At 39.2% G+C, this 21,040-nt stretch overlaps 1 protein-coding gene across 1 annotated transcript; it reads right to left on the bottom strand.

Moving 5' to 3' along the window:
* Positions 1–652: 652 nt before the first annotated feature.
* On the bottom strand, positions 653–7,476 carry IL1RAPL1 (interleukin 1 receptor accessory protein like 1). Its single transcript, XM_032592046.1, has 3 exons — positions 7,234–7,476; positions 1,970–2,174; positions 653–1,521 (listed from the first exon to the last, which is right to left on the bottom strand). The coding sequence occupies exons 1-3, from the start codon at positions 7,474–7,476 to the stop codon at positions 803–805; spliced, it is 1,167 nt and encodes a 388-aa protein (XP_032447937.1). The 3' UTR covers positions 653–802.
* Between the last annotated feature and the right edge of the window lie 13,564 nt (positions 7,477–21,040).

Below are 21,040 nucleotides of genomic sequence, written 5' to 3'. Positions count from 1 at the left end.
AAAACAGAAACAACACTCTCTCCCCCATTTTCATGCCCTTGATCTTCTCTTCTGAGCGCTCTGTGGTGGTCACTGTCAAGTGACTAGCACACTTCTGGGTCTGGAGTGTATTCTGACGAGCAGTGAATTAAACGTTAAGACAGTTAGACCCACCCCCACCCCTCCTCAGAGTTTACACATCATGCCGCCATTAGAAGGGTAGAGGTGGGGAATGAGGTGGGACAAGGAAGAGATTCAGGGCTCTGATCGGCGGGGCCCTCCTGTGAACGAGTGTTCTTCTTATCTTTTTTTTTTTTTTTTTTTTTCCCCAAATGGCAAGGCCCGCATTCGTTGCACGGCTCTCCGGAGGCCCACACGGCCCTGCTGATCCCAGGCAGAACCCAAGAGAGGATCCGGTGCTCCTTGTCCCATCGGATAGATTTGTCCAAGCACCCCAAGGAAATGTTAAAAGCAAAAGAAAAGCAAGGAAAGAAAATAAAACCCGTTCTAAAACTAAACTAATGAAGCAAAAAAGGGTTTTCTATCTATACATAAGTCTCTTCTTTAAAAAAATGTAAATTTACAAATTCCAATGACATATAAAACAAAGTCAAAAAATGTAATGATAAGAGACATGGTAAAACAGGAAGACACTGATGCTACAAAGAAATTGCCAAAAACATATGTACAAGACCCTGTTTTTCCTCGTGTTCTAGAGATTGTAATGCATGTTTTTAACAGCAGCAGTCGAGGATTTAGTTCCAGGCACTGGACTGCAGACTCCACTCAAGCTCCCAGGGACGGGGTGTCCCTTGCTTTTCTGTCACCAAATCACACTGGATATACTGGTCTCCCTTGGCAACAGCGGCAGGATGGCACTGTTTGTGTGGGCCTCATCTGGATTCTGCTCTCTGCTCGATTTTGTCTGTGGCCGCTGCCCGTTGATGAGTGTCATAGGGATGTTACAATAGGTATGCTGATTTCCTATGGAGGTAAGAGGCAGGGTGCCGGTAGGAGGTACGTCATACTCGTAGCTTCGGTAGTAGTGTTTCTGACGCATTTGTGAATGGTACGTGTTGTGAAAGGTGGAACGGAGATCTGGATGGGCAGTGGCTAGAGCTGTGGAGGTGGCCGCGGCCATGGAAATGGCCGAGACAGTCTGCAGCTCCCCAAAAGGCCCCTGCTCGCTAACATCTAAAGCCTGCTCGTGTGTAATGGGTTCTATCCTCTTAAAAGGCATCTCGTATTGTAAACGTTTCCAGAACTTAGAGTTCAACTTGTTGCATTTTGGTCCGTGCCATTTAATAACCGTCAGGAGCTTGATGGTGTGCTTGAGGGCTTCCACCTCCTGGTAGTTCATAATCCCTCGTAGTTCACTGCATTCGATGAGTATCACTTTGATTTCTCCAGTTACCAGCATGTTTCGAAGTCTGGTCTCCAGCTCAAAGATGCTCCAGCCCCTTCTGACTACGTAGTTTGGGGTCATGACAATAATCAGCCTCTTGCTTTGATCTACACACCTCGCCACGTCTTCAATGTAGGCTATAAAAGAGAGAAGAGTTTATCGGAATGAGTGCATCAAACACCTGGCCCCGAAGGCCCCAGTAGCTTCTCTCTCACACATTAAATGAGAATTGTTGCTCGGTGGGTAATACCTTGAGAAGATGACAATGGCCAATGACCACGCTGAATAGAGTGCGGGCCTTGCTTTTCTCAATGTTGGAAATATTTTTCCCAGTTACAAATCTCCCACTTGTGTCTTTAAGTGTCAAGGCTCATAAAATGAGATGCTTTACAGAACAATGAAAGTGGCTCCTCAGGGGTGTCAAAAATTAAGTTTCGTACGAATACATAATGACATTTCTTTCTTGAGACACTGATAGACACAGTTTTTGATGTGGAGAACCAAAAGTTAAAATTCTGCCTAAAAAATGATGATACACAGACAGACCAAGAATATGCACACTCTCAACTGAAAACATTAACTTACTTCCAGTTGGGATTAAATCTCTGTCTGGTATAAACAACTTATATCCGTAATGCTTTTCAAGCATGTCAGGTAGGATTTCAAGAGCAAAGCGTTCTTCTTCTCCAGTCTCTTGATTCCACTGGTCAGGATCCACTTTGGTGTATGATAAATAGGCATCATAATCTTTATTGTCTGTCAAAAACATTACAGAGTAAAGTTGAAGGCACTACATTGCACAGAAAACAACAGGACATGAAAACATTCAAGTCTTTTCAAAAACATCTCTAAATGTTCTGCTTCGGGGAGACCAAAGACGGAAGTCTATTCATTTCCAATAAGAAGTCAATAACGCCAAATATTCTGGAACTAATTTGGAGGTTACAAACTCACATTTTTATTTTTGTTGTTGTTGTTGTGAGGACGGTAGTAAAAACAAAATCAACAACAAGAGCAATGAAATGTTAACTTCGAACATTTTTGATGCATGGATGATGGAGCATCTTGACTGCTTATAAGAGGCACATAACTGAGTACTATGCTCTTACTCTAAATAATTGTACATTCAACTAATCCTGCCTTTGGTCATTTTACTCTGTTGAAAAAAAGAAAACTGCACCTGGCTTGACCATAGAGGAATGGTATTTTGATGGTGGGTACTGTATTGATTTTCTGTTGGGGAGAAAATAAAAGCTTGGAATTATTAATTTTCTACTGGGAGCCAGTTCTTGGACTTGGGGAATGAGAATGTTATTACACTGAATTATTTTAGAAAGCCATATTGTTTTGCTGATCTCTGTTTATCTCACACGTAAAATATTGCCAGATATTTTTTATTATTTGACCATAAGAATAAAAAATAAGTACAATATAAGTGAATGAAACTTAGTTCTCAGATCTGTTTCTTTCCTCATTCTTTCCCCTTTTTTACATGGAAACTCTTTAAATATTTGATGACTACTATCATGCATTATCTTTATCTTAATTGTTTAACATTAAACATCCCAAATTCCATATTGGTTGTTTCTAATTAAAATAAGTCATTTCTCTTCTGGACAGTCTTTCATTCATCAGTTGCCTTTTCAGAACGTGATTATCCGGATTCATAATTCACCTCAATTCTAAATACTATCAGTATGTTGAGCTTACCAAATACCAATATCCTTAGCTCTCTTTTGTACTTCCCTGATGATTGTCAGCGTATTACTCAGTTATCAGATCACGTTGAATCGAAACATTCCTAAATTTCAGAACAAAATGAGCTTTGCATTTGGCACAGAACATTTAAAACGTTGGGGCTATAAAACATCAAAGACAGATGGACGTCCTTGACCGTTGCTCTGGGTGGCTTTGAGACACTCCTTTTGACTTTGGTGACACTACAGCTCACTTTCAGAGATTCATATGGGTGTGTTCACTTCAGTAGTCTGACAGTCCTGAGCCAGCTAGAAGTCATTCTATAAGTAAAACTTGTTAGGGCAAACTCAGAAAACTGTTAACTGTATCTGAAGTTAAAACAGGTATGTAAGAAACTAACAACTCCACTATGGGATACCTGAATGAAAATCTTTAGATATAGAAGACTTTTTAAAAAAAATAAAGCAGGTTTCAGGTTGGAAAAAAGTCTAGAAAATAGCAATCATCCAAACTTGCCATATTTTGATACTTGGTATTTTCTTTATTCTTCAACCAGGAAATAGCTCTACATACTATAAATAAAATTCCATTTTCACCAAAAATAATCATTATATTTGCTATAGCATGTCGATGTAAACAGTTTAGTTGAATAAGAAATCATAGAAAATAGCACATAGTAAAGCTAGTATGTAATACCAGTTAATATTTAACTAAAATGTCCATGCATTAGATATTCACAAGCCATATCTATGAGACATAATATTAATCGGTAGCTTCCAATCTAGTAGGCGATGTAGACAGCTCAATGGTTTATTTCTAGGGGACAAACATGTTGCTAAGAGTAGTAAAGGGGTCATGGCCCAAAGGGAGTGTTCCTTAAACCAGACTGTGGATGGTAGAATGATTTCATGCATATACTATTTTTTTCTTAGAAGTTGTTCTCTTCCAGTTTGCTACAAGGCACTATAACATGTTGAAGTTTGCCCAATTCTGGGGAGCCTAATGACTAGGTCCTCATTCCTAGCCCTTTACCTTCTTTAAGCTTAAAAATACTTGAAAATCAGGGGCACCTGGGGAGCTCGATATGATAACTGACCAACTCTTGACTTTGGCTCAGGTCACGATCTCATGGTGGTCAGATCAAGCTCTGGCTTGGGCTCAGCACTGCCCGCGGAGCCTGCCTAAGATTGTCTCCCTCTCCTTCTGCCCCTCCCTTGCTTGCTTGAGTGCGGCACATGTTCTCTCTCTCAAACTGAGGGTTGCTGGAGGCGTGTTGGGTGAGGGGATGGGCTAAATGGATGATGGGCATTAAGGAGGGCACTTGTTGGGACGAGCACTGGGTGTCATATGTAAGTGATGCGTCACTAAATTCTACCCTTTTAAAAAAAATTTTTTAAGTTTATTTATTTTGAGGGAGAGAGGGTGCAAGCAGCGTACTGGCAGAGAGATATGGGAGAGAGAGAGTCCCAGGCAGGCTCCACACTGCGAGCGCAGAGCCTGATGTGGAGCTCGAACCCATGAACTGTGAGCTCATGACCTGAGCTGAAACCAAGAGGCAGACACTTAACCAACTGAGCCACTCAGGTGCCCCTGAATCACTAAATTCTACTCTCGAAATCATTATCACACTATATGTCAACTAACTGGGATTTATTTTTTTTAACATTTTTTTTATTTTTTGGAGGGCGCCTGGGTGGCTCAGTTAGTTGAGTGTCCGACTTCAGCTCAGGTCATGATCTCACAGTCAGTGAGTTCGAGTACCCCGCCTGTGCTGACAGCTCAGAGCCTGGAGCCTGCTTTGGATTCTGTCACCCTCTCTCTCTGCCCCTTCCCGGCTCACACTCTGTTCTCTCTGTCTCTCAAAAATGAATAAATGTTAGAATTTTTTTTAAAAAAATATACTTTTTATTTTTTTAATGTTTATTTTTAATGTTCATTTATTTTTGAGAGAGAGAGAGAGAGAGAGAGAGAGTAGAGTGGGGGAGGGGTGGAGAGAGGGGGAGACAAAGAATCTGAGGCAGGCTGCAGGCTTTGAGCTGTCATCACAGAGCCCGATGCGGAGCTTGAACTCACAAACCGCGAGATCATGACCTGAGCCGAAGTCGGACGCTTAACCGACTGAGCCACCCAGGTGCCCCAACTAACTTGGATTTAAATAAACTTAAAAAGTAAAAAAAAAAAAAAAAAAAAAAAAAAAAAAAAAAAAAAAAAAGGACAAAAAATTGAAAATCCTATCAATATGAACACCAATAAGAACAGAGCACTCAGAAGAGATGAAAACAACTGGTCCAATGATACTGGTAAGTTCCAGCTTGATATCACTGTTGCTTACACGATACTGTTTCTCTGCCTCTTCCATGGACATTGCTCTTACACCTCATAAATGCTGTTGTTCCTCAAGATGTTTTCTGTGACCTGCTTCATCTGTCTCTCAGCCTACTTTCCCTTAAAAATCTCCTTTCCTGGAGCTGCTGGGTGGCTCAGTCAGTTAAGCATCTGAGTTTGGCTCAGGTCATGATCTCATGGTTCGTGAGTTCAAGCCCGGAGCGGGGCTCTGTGCTGACAGCTCAGAGGGGATTCTGTATCTCCCTCTCCCTCTGCCTCTCTCCCCTGCTCACGCTCTGTCTTTCTCTCAAAAATAAATAAATATGAAAAAAAATTTTAAATCTCTTTTCCTCCTTTGACATCAATAATCACATCTGTAGATAATTCCCTAATTTAGATGTACAGACCTGTTTTCCTTCTCAAGAACTAGCTACTATACCCCACTTTCACCTGTAACCTGGACCCCTTAATCCGGATGCTGACAACATAACATGCTTCTGATCTCATGCTCTGTTCTTCACCTTTTATTTCACTGTAAGGTTAATAACATTACCATCTTACTTCTTTATTCTCCAAATGTCAGATGTATGTTCCGCTTATCCTTTTTAATTACTGATAATATCATAGGCATTCATTGGTAAAAGTCCTTTGGATTCTGTTTCCAACCCAGGTTGGGTCCTACTCATTTCTTAGCTGTTATAATTCTATTTTAGTAGGTCTTCCTTCTGTTTCTTTCTCCTTCTGGCCCATTCCACGTACAGTTGTAAAATTTATCTTTCCAAATATCACCACTGATTATGTTTACAGTATCTTGGAAAATATTTATGGCTTCTCATTGCCAAAAAAAGCAGCTAGATCTGTAGTGAATTTCTTTTGAATTTGAGTCTGACATCTTTGACTTGGAGGTGATCTCTTTTCTCATGTATGATATTGTTGTGCTCACATCTTTTCTTTTTTCTTTGACTACAATATCCTTGACTGACACATGTCACTAGGGCTTAGTAGATGCTCAAACCGAGCGTGTTAATTAAATAAACGAATAATCTTTCATTTGGGTATCACATGACTTCTATCTTAATAGCCAGTGTGGGGATTTTCTCAAGACCTGGACGAATTCCTAGGAGAGGTGGCTTTGGAGATATACACCCCGTGCTGCCTGGACTCCTCAAGGAATTACTAGAAGCTGTGGGGTCAGCATTCAGCAAGGTTCCTTTGGAATAGTCTTAAACTGTAGGTGCGCACTGTGACTCCACAGAAGACTTTAGAGTCCTTGTAAACTCCTCTGAAAAAGTGGTTTTCAGACTTGAGTATGAATGACTACGATTTGGAGGGCTTGGTAAATATGGATTGCTGGGCCCTACCTGCAGAGAGTTCCATTCAATATTTCTAGAGTAAGTCCTGAGAATTTGCATTTATAGCAAGCTCTCAGGTGCTGCTGCTGCTGGTCCAGGGACCACACTTTGAGGAACTCTGCTCTAGGACAGGATATAGACATCCAGAGGGCTCAAAGGTATCAAAGAACTGCAGTCAGCTGACGGTAACCGACCAGAGAACAACAAAAACTAAACGTTGCAGCATTGGGTCCGTCGTAAATGGGGCTAATACTTACAGGGGATGTACTCTAAACAAAAAAGCTGAAGATCCACACTTCCATCAAAAAGAAAATAGATTCTTGCCTAGAATAATATATATATTAACCATATTAAGCCTAAATAAACCTCAGGAATTGGTACTAAAGCCTTAGTCACTTTTCTATCTTTTTATGTCATCTGGACAAATTTATAGTAGTTAAACTAATATCTCTCAGGTCAAAAGAAGTTGCTCACATGCAGATAATCTTGGCAGGAAACGTGGCCCAAAAGCCCCTTCCGAATATCTGCATCTCCAAAGCCACGGCGCACTTGATTGACATCTAATTCCTCTCTTTCCCCAGAGTCGACGCCCGAGCAGTAATGGGCTAAGCATTTATTTACTACCAGAAGCAAACTCCTGATGTGAAAGTTACCAGACTGCAAACGTCGTGCCAGATACCATACTAAATTCAGCAGTGTGTTCTGACTCAAAATCATTTCTATTGTAAGGTTTCTTCTGTTTTCCCAATTACCAGACAAATAGGAATCTTGGGTAACATGTCTTCGATTCTGTTTAATATCTGTAAGCACATAAACTGGCTAATCTCTATGTGTCTGAGCTTTATGTGATTGGAGAAACTTCGAAAAACTGACATTTTTATAACCATAGGAAGAACAAAATTATGCTGTGGTTTTTAAAGAAAAGGTCTGTGATATTTTCAATTCAACATAAGTTTATAAATAGCTTAAAATGGTTAATCATAAGAGGGTACTGCAAGAGTATATTTCTTATTCTAAACTTTATTCTTTAAATTTTATTTTCTGTAATCGAAACCTGCGACTGGAATTCTGTTCACCGCAGAGATGGAAAACAGCTGGTGTACGTACTCTTTGCAATAGTTTGCACAAATTCAAATAGAGTCATTGATTTACTCTTCCCATGACTTTGAAGCGATTCTGTTTGCAATATTCAACAAAAAAAAATGAACAACAGGAATGACATCAGCAAAACGGACAAAGAAAACATCCATGCATGAATCCCCTCAGCCATGGTCCAGAGCAAGTCCTGCTCACCCAGGGACCTGGTGGGAGTCACATCTGTCCACACCGTGGTAAAAGGCCCACTGACTAAAGACTCAACTATGCACCCTGAAATAATTATCCAAGCACTGCCCTGCTGAGCAGGATCCTAGAGGCAGGTCCACACGCCCAGGTGCCAAAGAAGATCCTAGCCCACCCGAGCCCCTGGTAACAAGCCTGCCAAACATGGACCCTGCTGCAGACCCAGCAAGAGCCTCAAAACTGGCTCCAACCTAGCATGGCTGCAACTCTGGAGGTAATCCCACTGGCTTGGGGAACAGATCGGAGAAGGATTTCACCTGCTGAAATCATTCTGTAAAGACTACAACAGGTATTTGCTCCTTCAAGCGCACAGACATCAATGCAAGGGTACATAGATCATGAAGAATCAGGAACTAATGAAGTTCCATTAACCAACCCCAAAGAAATGGAGATCTACAATCTGTTTGACAGGGAGTTCAAAATAATCATCTTAAGGAAACTGAACTGTCGAAACCTTTCAGGACAGGAGGGAATGGGGTAAAAAATTCAGAGCGATGAAAGTTAAAAACGTCAACCAAGAATACAAGAATACTGTATCAGAAAGTAGTTCTTCAAAATTAAGGAGAGAGAAAGTCATTCGCAGACAAACAAAAGCTAAGGGAGTTCATCACCACTAGACCAGCCTTACAAGAAATGCCAAAAGAAGTTTTTTGAGTTGAAATAAAAGGACATTAAGTAAGAACGTGAAAACCTAAAAATATAAAACTCAATGGTAAAAGCGAATATATAGTCAAATCCAGAACACCCTAATACTGTAATGGCGGTGTAAATCACATACATTGACTAATCTTTTTTATTTGTTACGTTTATTTATTTTTGAGAGGCAGAGAGAGACAGAGCACAAGTCGGGGAGGGACAGAGAGAGAAGGAGACAAAGAATCTGAGGCAGGCTCCAGGCTTTGAGCTGTCATCACAGAGCCCGACGCGGGGCTTGAACCCACGAACCATGGCATCATGACCTGAGTCGAAGTCAGATGCTTCACTGACTGAGCCACCCAGGTACCCCGTATATTGACTAATCTTAATGTGTCTGAGCTTTACAAGACTGGAGAAACTTTGAAAAACTGATAAAAAAAAATCACTTATATCTCTAGTGTAAAAGTTCATGAAAAGAATATTAAAAATAACTATAATTATTTGTTCTAGTTCAGTGAAAAATACTATTTTTTTATGTTTCTTTTACTGTTGAGAGAGACAGAGACAGAGAGACAGAAAGAGAATAAGTGGGGGAGAGGCAGAGAGAGAAGGGGACAGAGTTTCTGAAGCAGGCTCTGTGCTGACAGCAACAAGCCTGATGTGGGGCTCAAACTCACAAACCATGAGCTGAGCTGAGGTCGAACTCTCAACTAAGCCACCAAAGTGCCCCTACTGGCATTTTGATAGGGATTGCATTAATTCTGTAGATTGCTTTGGGCAGTATGGACATTTTAGCAATATTTTCTCTTCTAATCCATGAGCATGGAATGTGTTTCCATTTGTTTGTTGTCTTCAACTTCTTTCACCAGTGTTTCATAGTTTTCCGAGTGTAGTCTTTCACCTGCTTAGTTAAGTTTATTCCTAGGTAAGTTTATTCTTTTTGGTACAGCTGTAAATGGGACTGCTTTCTTAATTTCTCTTTCTGTTGCTTCATTACTGGTGAATAGAAATGCAGTAGGACAAATAATCTAAAATTTGAATGGAACAACAAAAGAACCTTGAATAGCCAAAAGAAACTTGAACAAAAAAACAACAAAACAAAGGTAGAGGTATCACACTTCCAGATTTCAAGTTATACTGTAAAGCTGTAGTGATCAAAACTGTATGGTACTGGCACAAAACTAGACATACAGATCAATGGAACAGGATAGAATGCCCCCAAACAAACCCATGACTATATGGTCAATTAATCTTCAACAAAAGAGGCAAGAATATGCAGCGGGAAAGACAGCCTCTTCAACAAATGGTGCTGGGAAAACTGGACAGCGAAATGTAAAACAATGAAACTGGACGACTTTCGTACACCATACACAAAAATAAACTCGAAATGGATGGAAGACCTAAATGTGAGAGCTGAAAGCATAAAAATCCTAGAAGAGAGCATAGGCAGTAATTTCTCTGACATCAGCTGTCGCAACATTTTTCTAGATATATCTCCTAAGGCAAGGGAAATAAAAGCAAAAATAAATTATTGGGACTACATCAAAATAAAAACTTATGCGCAGTAACAGAAACAATCAACAAACCTAAATGGCACCCTACAAAATGGGAAAAGATATTTGCAAATGGTATGTCTGATAAAGGGTTAGTATCCAAAATGTATAAAGAGCTTACACATCTCAATGCCCCCCAAAACAAATAATCCAATTAAAACATGGGCAGAAGACATGAACAGACATTACTCCAAAGAAGACATCCAGAAGACTAAAAGACACATGACCAGATGCTTGATATCACTCATCATCAGGGAAATGCAAATCAAAACTATCATGAGATATCATCTCACACCTGTCAGAATGGTTAAAATCAAAAACACAAGAAACAACAAGTGTTGGTGAGGATGGGGAGAAAGGGGAACGCTCTTGCACTGTTGGTGGGAATGCAAACTGGTGTAGCCACCATGTAAACAGTATGGAGTTTCCTCAAAAATTTAAAAACAGGACTAGTCTATGACACAGCAATTACACAACTGGGTATTTACCCAAAGAATACGAAAACATGAATTTGAAAGGATATACACACCCATATGTTTATTGCAGCAGTATTTACAATAGCCAATTATGGAAGCAGCCCAAGTCTCCACTGATAGATGAATGGACAAAGATGTGGTGTGTATATATACATATATATATATATATATATATATATGTATGTATATATATATAATGGAGTATTATATATATGGACAAAGATGTGGTGTGTATATACATATATTTACATATATATACATATATACACATATATATACACATATGTATATGTGTATATATATGTGTATATATATGTATGTATATATATATAATGGAGTATTATTCAGTCATAAAAAAAGAATGAAATGTCACGTGCAACAACATGGGTGGAACTACAGAGTATTATGCTACGCAAAATAAGTCAGTCAGAGAAAGATAAATACCATATGATTCACTCATATGTGGAAATTAAGAAGCAAAACAAATGGACAAAGGGAAAAGAAAAGAGACAGACAACCAAGAAACAGGCTCTTAAGTATAGAGAACAAATTGATGGTTACCAGAGGGGAGGTGGATGGGGGATGGATGAAATAGGCAAAGGGGATTAAGAGTACACATATATAGATATATTTAATTTTTATTTATTTTTGGGGGGGGCAGAGAGGGAGAGAGAGGGAGACACAGAATCCAAAGCAGGCTCCAGGCTCTGAGTTGTCAGCACAGAGCCCAACGTGGGGCTCGAACTCAGGAACCGCAAGATCATGACCTGAGCCAAAGTTGGACCACTTAACTAACTGAGCCACCCAGGCGTCCTGAGAATACACATATCTTTTAAAAAAAAAAAATTTTTTTTATGTTTATTTAGTATTGAGGAAGAGAGAGACAGAACCCGAATGGGGGAAGGGGCAGAGAGAGAGGGAGACACAGAATCTGAAGCAGGCTCCAGGCTCTGAGCTGTCAGCCCGACTGCGGGGCTGGAACCCACGAACCGCGAGGTTGTGACCTGAGCTGAAGTCCGACGCTTAACCGACTGACCAACTTAGGTTCCCCAGCATAGATTTTAAAAAGACCTTCTTTGTGTTCCTATGATTTCAGGTTGCGCAGCCAAGCCCCTCCCCCTTCTGGACCTAAAGGTGTCACCTGTGTGGGTGGTGCTGGACGGGGGACCCTGCCTCCTGCAGGTGCTCAGCAGGAAATCAACCAGAGGCCTGCAAGCAGCCTGGACTTTCGCAGCCAGGAGGGAGGGAAGGGCCCTCATAGGACACGGAGGGCCCGGGTCAGCAGGGACGCCCCGCTCCTCCAGCAGTGAGATCATGACCTCAGCTGAAGTCGGATGCTCAACCAACTGAGCCACCCAGGCGCCCCGAGACTACACATATCTTGATGAGCACTGAGCAATACGTGGAACTATGAAATCAGTATATTGTACACCTGACACTAATATAACACTGTATGTTAGCTACACTGGAATTAAAATAAAATTAAAAATAACAACTATAGCTACAATAATGTATGAATGGATACACAATATAAAAAGATGTAAACTATGACAACAACGGCATAAATAGGAAAGCAAAAGTATAGACTTTTTTAAAAAGTTTATTTATTTATTTTGAGAGACAGAGAGAGAGAGAGAGAGAGAGAGAAAGAGAGTGAGCGAGTGGGGGAGGGGTAGAGAGATGTGAAGAGAGAGAATCCCAAGCAGGCTCAGGGCTGTCAGAGCAGAGTCCAATGCAAGGCTTGAACTCATGACTGTGAGATCATGACTTGAGCCAAAACCGACTCTGATGCTTGTTTAACTGACTGAGCTACCCAAGTGGCCCAACTGTAAACTTTTTGTATGCAATTGAAGGTAAGTTGTCATCAATCTAAAATAGTCTGTTAGCAGCACCTGGGTGGCTCAGTTGGTTAAGTGTCTGACTTTGGCTCAGGTCATGATCTTGCAGTTCATGAGTTCAAGCCCTGTGTCGGGCTCTGTGCTGACAATTTGGAGCCTGGAGCCTGCTTCAGATTCTACGTCTCCCTCTTTCTCTTCCCCTTCCCTGCTCATGTTCTGTCTCTCTTTCTCAAATAAATAAATAAATAAATAAACAAACAAACATTAAAAATTAATTAATTAATTAATTAAACAGTCTGTTATATCTATTAGATGTTTCATGTAAACTCATGGTATCCACAAAGAAGAAACCTACAGTAGCTACACAGAAGTTAAAGAGAAAGGAATGAAAGCATATGAGTTAAAAAAAAATCACAACAGAAGGCAGCAAGAGAGGAAGAAGGAAAAGGAACAACAACAAAAAACAAACAGAAAATAACTAACAAAGTGGCAATAGTAAATCCTTACCTATCAATAATCAATGTAAATGAAAATGGACTAAACTCTCCAATCAAACAACAAAGAGTGGCTGAAGAGATAAAAAAAATAAGATCCAACAATATGCTGCTTCCAAGACTCACTTTATCTTTAAAGGCACACATAAGCTGAAAGTGGAGGAATAGAAAGAGATATTCCTGGAAATAGTAACTAAATATAGGAGTGGCTATATTTATACCAGGTAAAATAGATTTACAATGAAAATAGTCACAAGGGATAAAGGTCACTCTACTATATTGTGATAAAGGGGTCAGTTCTTCAAGAGGATGTAACAACTGTAAATGTATATGTACCCAATATTGGAGTACCTAGATATTTCATGCAAATATTAATTGAACTGAACAGCAATACAATAATATTAGCAGATTTCAATAGCTCACTTTCAATATTGGATAGATCATTGAGATAAAAATTAATAAGGAAACGGTAGATTTGAAGAACACTATAGACCAAATGGACCTAACAGATATATAAAGAACATCCAGCCAAGAGTAGCAAAACACGCATTCTTCTCAAGCATGAATCAATATTCTTGAGGATAGATCATATGTTGGGCCACAAAATCATATCAGGTATCTTTTCTGACCACAATGATATGTGACTAGAAATTAATAACAGGAGAATATGGAAGATTCACAAATATGTGGATATTACATATCACACTCTCAAATAAGTGATGGGTTAAAGAAGAAAGCAAAAGGGAAATCAGAAAATATCTTGAGACAAACAAAAATGGAAACACAACATAACAAAATTATGAGATGAATCAAAGCAGTTGTAAGAGGAAAATTTACAGTGATAAATGCCTGCATCTGGGAGAAAAGAATGATCTCAAATATACACTCTAACTTCATACCACAAGGAATTAGAAAAAAAAAAAGAACAATCTGAGCCCAAAGTTAGTACAAGACAGAAATAATAAAGATAGAGCAGAAATAAATAAAATACAGAATAAAGAGACAATAGAAAAAAATAAATGAAATGAAAAGTTGGGTTTCTGAAAAGACAATATTGACAATCTTAAGCTAGAGTAATCAAGAAAAAAAAGAGAAACTAAATAAATACAATTATAAATGAGAGAGGAGACATAATAATTGGGACCAAAGAAATACAAAGGATGATTGGATAACCAAGAAGAAATAGATAAATTCCTAGAACCATACAACCTCCCAAGACTGAACTTTGAAGAAATGGAAAATCTGAACAGACCAATAACTAAGGAGATTGGAGGAATAATAAAAAACCTGTCAACAAAGACAAGCTTAAGACCAAATGGTTTCACTGGTGAATTCTACCAGATACTTAAGGAAGAATTAATGCCAATCCTTCTCAAATTCTTCCAAAGTATTGAAGAGGAGGGAAAATTCCTAAATTCATTTTATAAGGCAATATTACCTTGATACCAAAGCCAGATAAGAATACTACAAGAAAACTACAAGCCAATATTTCTGACGAATATAGATATAAAAATTCTCAACAAAATACTAGCAAATCAAATTAGGCAGCACGTCAAAAGGATAATACAACATGGTCAAATGGGATTTATTCCTGGGATACAAGGATAGATCAATATATGCAGATAAATAAACATGATATTCCACATTAATAGGATGATGGATACAAAATTAATGATCCTATCAATAGATTCAGAAAAAGGTTGACAAAAAATTTATAATTTCATTGTAAAAGCTTTCAGCTAATTGAGTATAGAAGGACCATATCTCAACCCAATAAAGACCATATATGACAAACACACAGCTAAGATCATATTCAATGGAGAGAAGGTGAAGGCTTTCTCTCTAAACTCAAGAACAAGGTAAGGATGTTCACTCTCACCACTCTTATTCAATATAGTACTGGAAGTCCTAGCCAGAGTAATTAAGCAAAGAAATAAAAGGCACCTAAATAGGAAAGAAAGAAGTAAAGTTTTCTCTTTGCAAATGTTATGACTTTACATATAATAAGACCTAAAGACTCCACCAAAAATCTGTTAGATCTACTAAACAAACACAGCAAAATTTTAGGATACAAAGTCAACATATAAAAATGTTATATTTTTATATTATAACAACAAGTTATCTGGAAAAAAAAGAAAGAAAATAATCCCATTTACAGTAGCATCAAAAATAATAAAATAGTGAGGAATAGATTCAACCAAACGGTAAAGATCTATACATTGAAAACTATACGGGGAGCCTAGGTGGCTCAGTCGGTTGAGCATCCGTCTTTGGCTCAGGTCATGATGTCATGGTTTGTGAGATGGAGCTCCACGTCTGGCTCTGTGCTGACAGCTCAGAGTCTGGAGCCTGCTTTGGATTCTGTGTCTCTCTCTCTTTCTACCCCTCCCCCACTCACATTCTCCCTCTCTCTCTCTCAAAAATAAAAATAAACATCAAAAAATTAAAAAAAAAACTATGACATTAATGAAAGAAACTGAAGACAGAAATGAAAAGACATCCCATGTTCATGGATCAGAATAATTAATATTGTCTACATGTCTATACTATCCAAAGCCATCTATAGATTCAATATAATCCCTATCAAAATTCCAACGACATTTTTCAGAGATAGAGGAGAAACCATTTAAAAATTCACATGGAATTTAAAAAGGCCCCGAATATCCAAAGTAATGATGAGAGAGAAGAGCCCAGCAGGAGTCATTATACTTTCTGATTACAAACCATACTGCAAATTTATAGTAAGAAAAACAGTATGGTACTAGTATGAAAACAGACACATAGACCATTAGAACAAAATAAGGGTCCAGAAATAGACCCATGCATATTACAGAAAACTAGTATTTGACAAGGGGGTCAAGAATACTCATTGGAGAGGGGCACCTGGGTGGCTCAGTCGGTTGAGCGTCCAACTTCGGCTCAGGTCATGATCTCACAGTCCATGAGTTTGAGCCCCACGTCAGGCTCTGTGCTGACAGCTCAGAGCCTGGAGCCTGCTTTGGATTCTGTGTCTCCCTCTCTCTCTGCCCCTCCCCTGCTCATGCTCTGTCTCTCTCGTCTCAAAAATAAATAAAAACATTTTAAAAATGTAAAAGAATACTCATTGGAGAAAAGATAATCTTTTTAATAACCGATAGTAGGAAAATTGGATATCCACATCAGAAAGAATAAGTTGGACCCCTGTCTTATACCATCCACAAATTGTAACATGAAATGGATTTAAGACTTTAATGTGAGAACTGAAATCATAACACTCCTAAAATAAAATATAGAAAACGTCTTTGACACTGGCCTTGGCAATGATTTTTTGGATATGATACAAGAAGCACAAGCAACAAAAGTAAAAACAAACAAAAAACTACCTCAAACATAAAAGCTTTGGCACAGCAAGCAAAACAATCAAGAAAATGAAGAAGCAACTTATGGAATGGGATAAAACATCTGCAAACCATATATCAGATAAGGGGAGGGTTAGTATTCAAAATATATAAGGAATTCATACAACTTAATGTCAAAAATATTAATAATCAAATTAAAAATGGGCAGAAGATCCAAATAGATATTTTTTCCAAAGACTTACAAATGGCCAATAGGTACATGAAAAGGTGCTCAACATCACTACTCATCACAGAAATGCAAATCAAAACCACAATGAAATCTCACTTTGCACCTGTAGGGATGGCTATCATCAAAAAGACAAGAGATAACAAATGCTGGCAAGGATGTAGAAGAAAAGGAACCCTTGTACACTGCTGGTGAGGGTATAATTGGAAAACAGGAGGAGGTTTCCTCAAAAAATTAGAAATAGGACTACCATATGATCCAACAATTACATTTCTGGGTATATGTATGAAGGAAATAAAATCACTATCTCAAAAAGATATTTGTATGCTAATGTTCATTGAAGCATTATTCACAATAGCTAAGACATGAAAACAACATGAGGGCTCCTCAATGTATGAATGGATAAAGAAAATGTGGTCAATATATACAATGGAATACTACTCAGCTGTAAAAATGAAGGAAATCTTGCCATTTGCAACAACTTAGACTTTGAAGGCATGGTGCTAACTGAAATGAGTCAAAGAAAGACAAATACTGTATGGTCTCACTTATATGTGGAATGAAAACAGCTGAAATCACAAACAGAACAGAATGGTGGTTGCCAAGGGTTGGGGGCCAGGAGGAAGGGGGTGATGTTGGTCAAGGGGTATATATTTCCAGCTATAAGTAATTCTGGGGATACAATATACAGAATGGTGAATATGGTTAACAATACTATATTTTATATACTCGAAAGTTGCCGAGAGATTAGGCCTTAAATGTCACTACAAAAAACAGCAGTTATATGAAGTGATAGGTGAGTTAACTAACCTTACTGTAGTAATCATTTCACAAAGTATACATCTCTCTCTCTCTCTCTCTCTCTCTCTCTCTCTATATATATATATATATACACACACACACACACACACACACAATATATATATCACATTGTATACCTTAAACTTATATAATTTCTTTTTTTAACGTTAATCCTGCCACTGATATATTGTCATATTTGCCTCGGGGAAAACTTTCTTGTAAGGTCTTTTGGAATACACACACACACTCAGACACACATGACAGCCAGTTGAAACGTCTTCGAGTTTACAGGATGGCTTACATGTTTGTTTGTTAATAAATGAATATGCAACAGAATTTATCTAAAGTTTCTTTCATTATGGAATGGAATCAAGTCAGTGGGAGAGTAGTTGCCCTTCTACCCCTAACCATTGTAGATACCTCATTTATCTGAAAAGATCTTAGAATTATGCATTACTGCATAGTCTTGGGTCAGTTCTCAACAGTTTTGTTTTTCCAAAGACCAGCATCTCATTCCAGCTGAAACTATGCATGGTCAGACTCCACAGAGGGGGTGACCCTACAAATATAATCTGGGTCACCCTGCGCTCGTACAGTTGTTTTCTGAGCTAAAAAGCCTACACTTGCTCTCGCAGGCACCATACAGGTACGTTTGTTTGTTTTTTCTTTTGGTTTGGTTCGCAAAGAATCACAGTAAATTTGTACTTAAAAAGAGAAGTCTGGCTGAGTGTGGAGGATAAAATGGAAGGGTAGAGAATTAAGACCAAGAAGCTAGTGTAGGAGGCTTGGACAAGGAGCTACAATTAAGAGTAAGGAATCAGTCTATTTTCAAGAGGTACAATGGTACAATTAACTGATGATGAAACAAGAGAACGGGGAGAAGGACATTTAGAGGCTATTAGTGCATAAGTGCAATTGAAGATAGGGCTGTAAAGACGATCCATAAAAGTGGGTATTGTATAATGAGAAGTGCTAAGAGCTGAATCCAGAGGAAACAATAAAATGTAAAGTTACGTAGAGGGGGAAAAGAGTAAGGTGAACAAATCGAGAGAAAATCATCTCGAATCTTTTATTTATTTTTCAGAGAGACAGAGAGACAGAGCGTGAGTTGGGGAGGGGCAGAGAGAGAGGGAGACACAGAATCCAAAGCTGGCTCCAGGCTCCGAGCTGTCAGCACAAAGCCTAACCCGGGGCTAGATCTCACGAACCATGAGATCATGACCTGAGCCAAAGTTGGATGCTCAACCGACTGAGCCACCCAGGTGCCCCACATCAATATATTCTATCCTGGAAAAATAGAATCATTCTGATACAGAAATGATAGAGTCAAGTAATACCTATTGTAATGACCTGAAAGGAACTGCATGGATGTGTTCCTGACACCAAATACTTCCTTTCCCAGTCTGACACAGTGGCTGAAATAATTCGAATTTGGAGTTATTTGGACCTGGGCTTAAATTCTGTCTTTCTGGGGGTGCCTGGCTGGCTCATTCAGTAGAGCATGAGACTCTTGATCTCTTGGTTTTGAGTTCGAGCCCCACACTGGGTGTAGAGATTACTTAAAAATAAAATCTTAAAAAAAATTCAGGAGCACCTGGGTGGCTCAGTTGGTTAAGCGTCTGCCTCTTGATTTTGGCACAGGTAATCTCATGGTTCACGTGATGGAGCCCCACGTGAGGCTCTGCACTGATAGCATGGAGCCCGCTTGGAATTCTCTCCCCCTCTCTCTCTGTCCCTCCACCCCAAAATAAATAAACATTTTTAAAAATTAAAAAATCAAAAATAAAAATTCTGTCTTTCTAATTGTGTGATTTTCTGAGTACCAACAAAGCAGCCAACACAGCACTTGCTATTTAATAAATATTCAACAAATGGTCAACAAATTTATCATTATCGTATCACCAGAGTAAGCCATCTAAACTTGCCCTCTTCTTCTTCATACTCCCTGCTTTTCCTTACATCCAAGAGTATTTTATGTATTCCCCTTTTAAGGGAGGTAATGTGGGGTCCAAGGATAAAGAAGGCATCACTAAACTTTAGACTTTTGAAATACATTTTTTTAAGCCAAGTCAAGAATACGAAAAGCCTGGGGTCTCTTCTTAACAGTTATCTTTTCTTCGGAAGAAGAAAGGACTGTAGGAGAGCTATGAAGAATGGGAACTTGACGATGTTAGAGAAATTTTCCACCAAGGGAAGAGTGTGTGTAGAAAGATCTAAGGGAGGGTGCCTGAGTGGCTCATTCGGTTAAGCGTCCAAGTCTTGATTTCGGCTCAGGTCATGATCCCGTGGTTTGTGGGATCGAGCCCCATGTGGGACTCTGTGCTGACAGTGCAGAGCCTGCTTGAGATACTCTCTCTCTCTCTCTCTCTGCCTCTCCCTTACTCGTGCTCTCGGTCTTTCTCAAAATAAATAAATAAACATTAAAAAAAGAAAGATCTAAGGGGATGTGACTAAGGTTTCGAGGCATCTAAACTATCCAGAATCTTTGACCATTCAGAACATGACAAATAGAAACTGCATTGGAAATTTACAGCTTGGGGGAAATCCTTCATCTCATTCAGAACAGAAACTAAACATATTTAAAACAGGGTTAATGATTAAGTAAAACGTTCAGATCATCTGCTTTTTCAAATATCTACTATGCTGACTGTACAAACAACATCAGATCTTTAGGTTATACTGAACATACTAAATTTTTATTTTTTTAATGTTTATTCATTAAAAAAATTTTTTTTTGATGTTTATTTATTTTGGAGAGAGACAAAGACAGAATGCCAGTGGGTTGAGGCAGAGAGAAGGAGGCACAGAATCTGAAGCAGGCTCCAGGCTCCAAGCTGTCAGCACAGAGCCCCACGCGGGGCTCGAATTCACTAGCTGTGAGATCATGACCTGAGCCAAAGTTGGACGCTCAACCGACTGAGCCACCCAGGTGCCCCATAATGTTTACTCATTTGTTGAGAGAAAGAGAGAGGAGTGCACACAAGCAGGGGAGGGGCACAGAGAAGGAAAGACAGAATCCCAAGCAGGCTGTGCACCAACGTAGCGGAGTCCAATGCATGGCTCGAACTCACGAACCGGGAGATCATGACCTGAGTCAAGATCAAGTGTTGGACACTTAACCCACTGCACCACCCAGGCACCCAGAACATACTACATTTTTAAAAGGCAAACAATATTAGGGACTCACTGTTCAAGAAAAGAAAGTCTTTGGGTATCGACCTATTTTCAAATCCCATCTTGGCCACTTATAGCAATACTTGTGTTATCTTCATCAGTATGTTATTTAACCCCTGGGAACCTTAGTTGCCTTTTCAGCAACATGGAGATTACAATACTGACCTCAGAGGTTTTTGAGTCTTAGCAAGAATGACTTAAGAATGCCTAGCACTTTGCTTGATACTCATTCAACAACAGCTCTGACACTGACAATTTTCTCATATCCCTTTGAAGTAGTAGCCAAAAGATTTAATAACTTGCATACGAAGGCGAGAAAGGCAGAAACCAAGAGACAAATCAACAGTTACGAATTTAAAAAACCCAGTCGTGCTGCGGCACAGACTTCACCCCATGGGGAGGGA

The sequence above is a fragment of the Lynx canadensis genome, chromosome X (genome assembly GCF_007474595.2).
Source record: "Lynx canadensis isolate LIC74 chromosome X, mLynCan4.pri.v2, whole genome shotgun sequence".
NCBI lineage: Eukaryota > Metazoa > Chordata > Mammalia > Carnivora > Felidae > Lynx > Lynx canadensis.
Note: the sequence above shows the minus strand (reverse complement) of the source record. Positions and strands in the feature narration are given on the sequence as shown.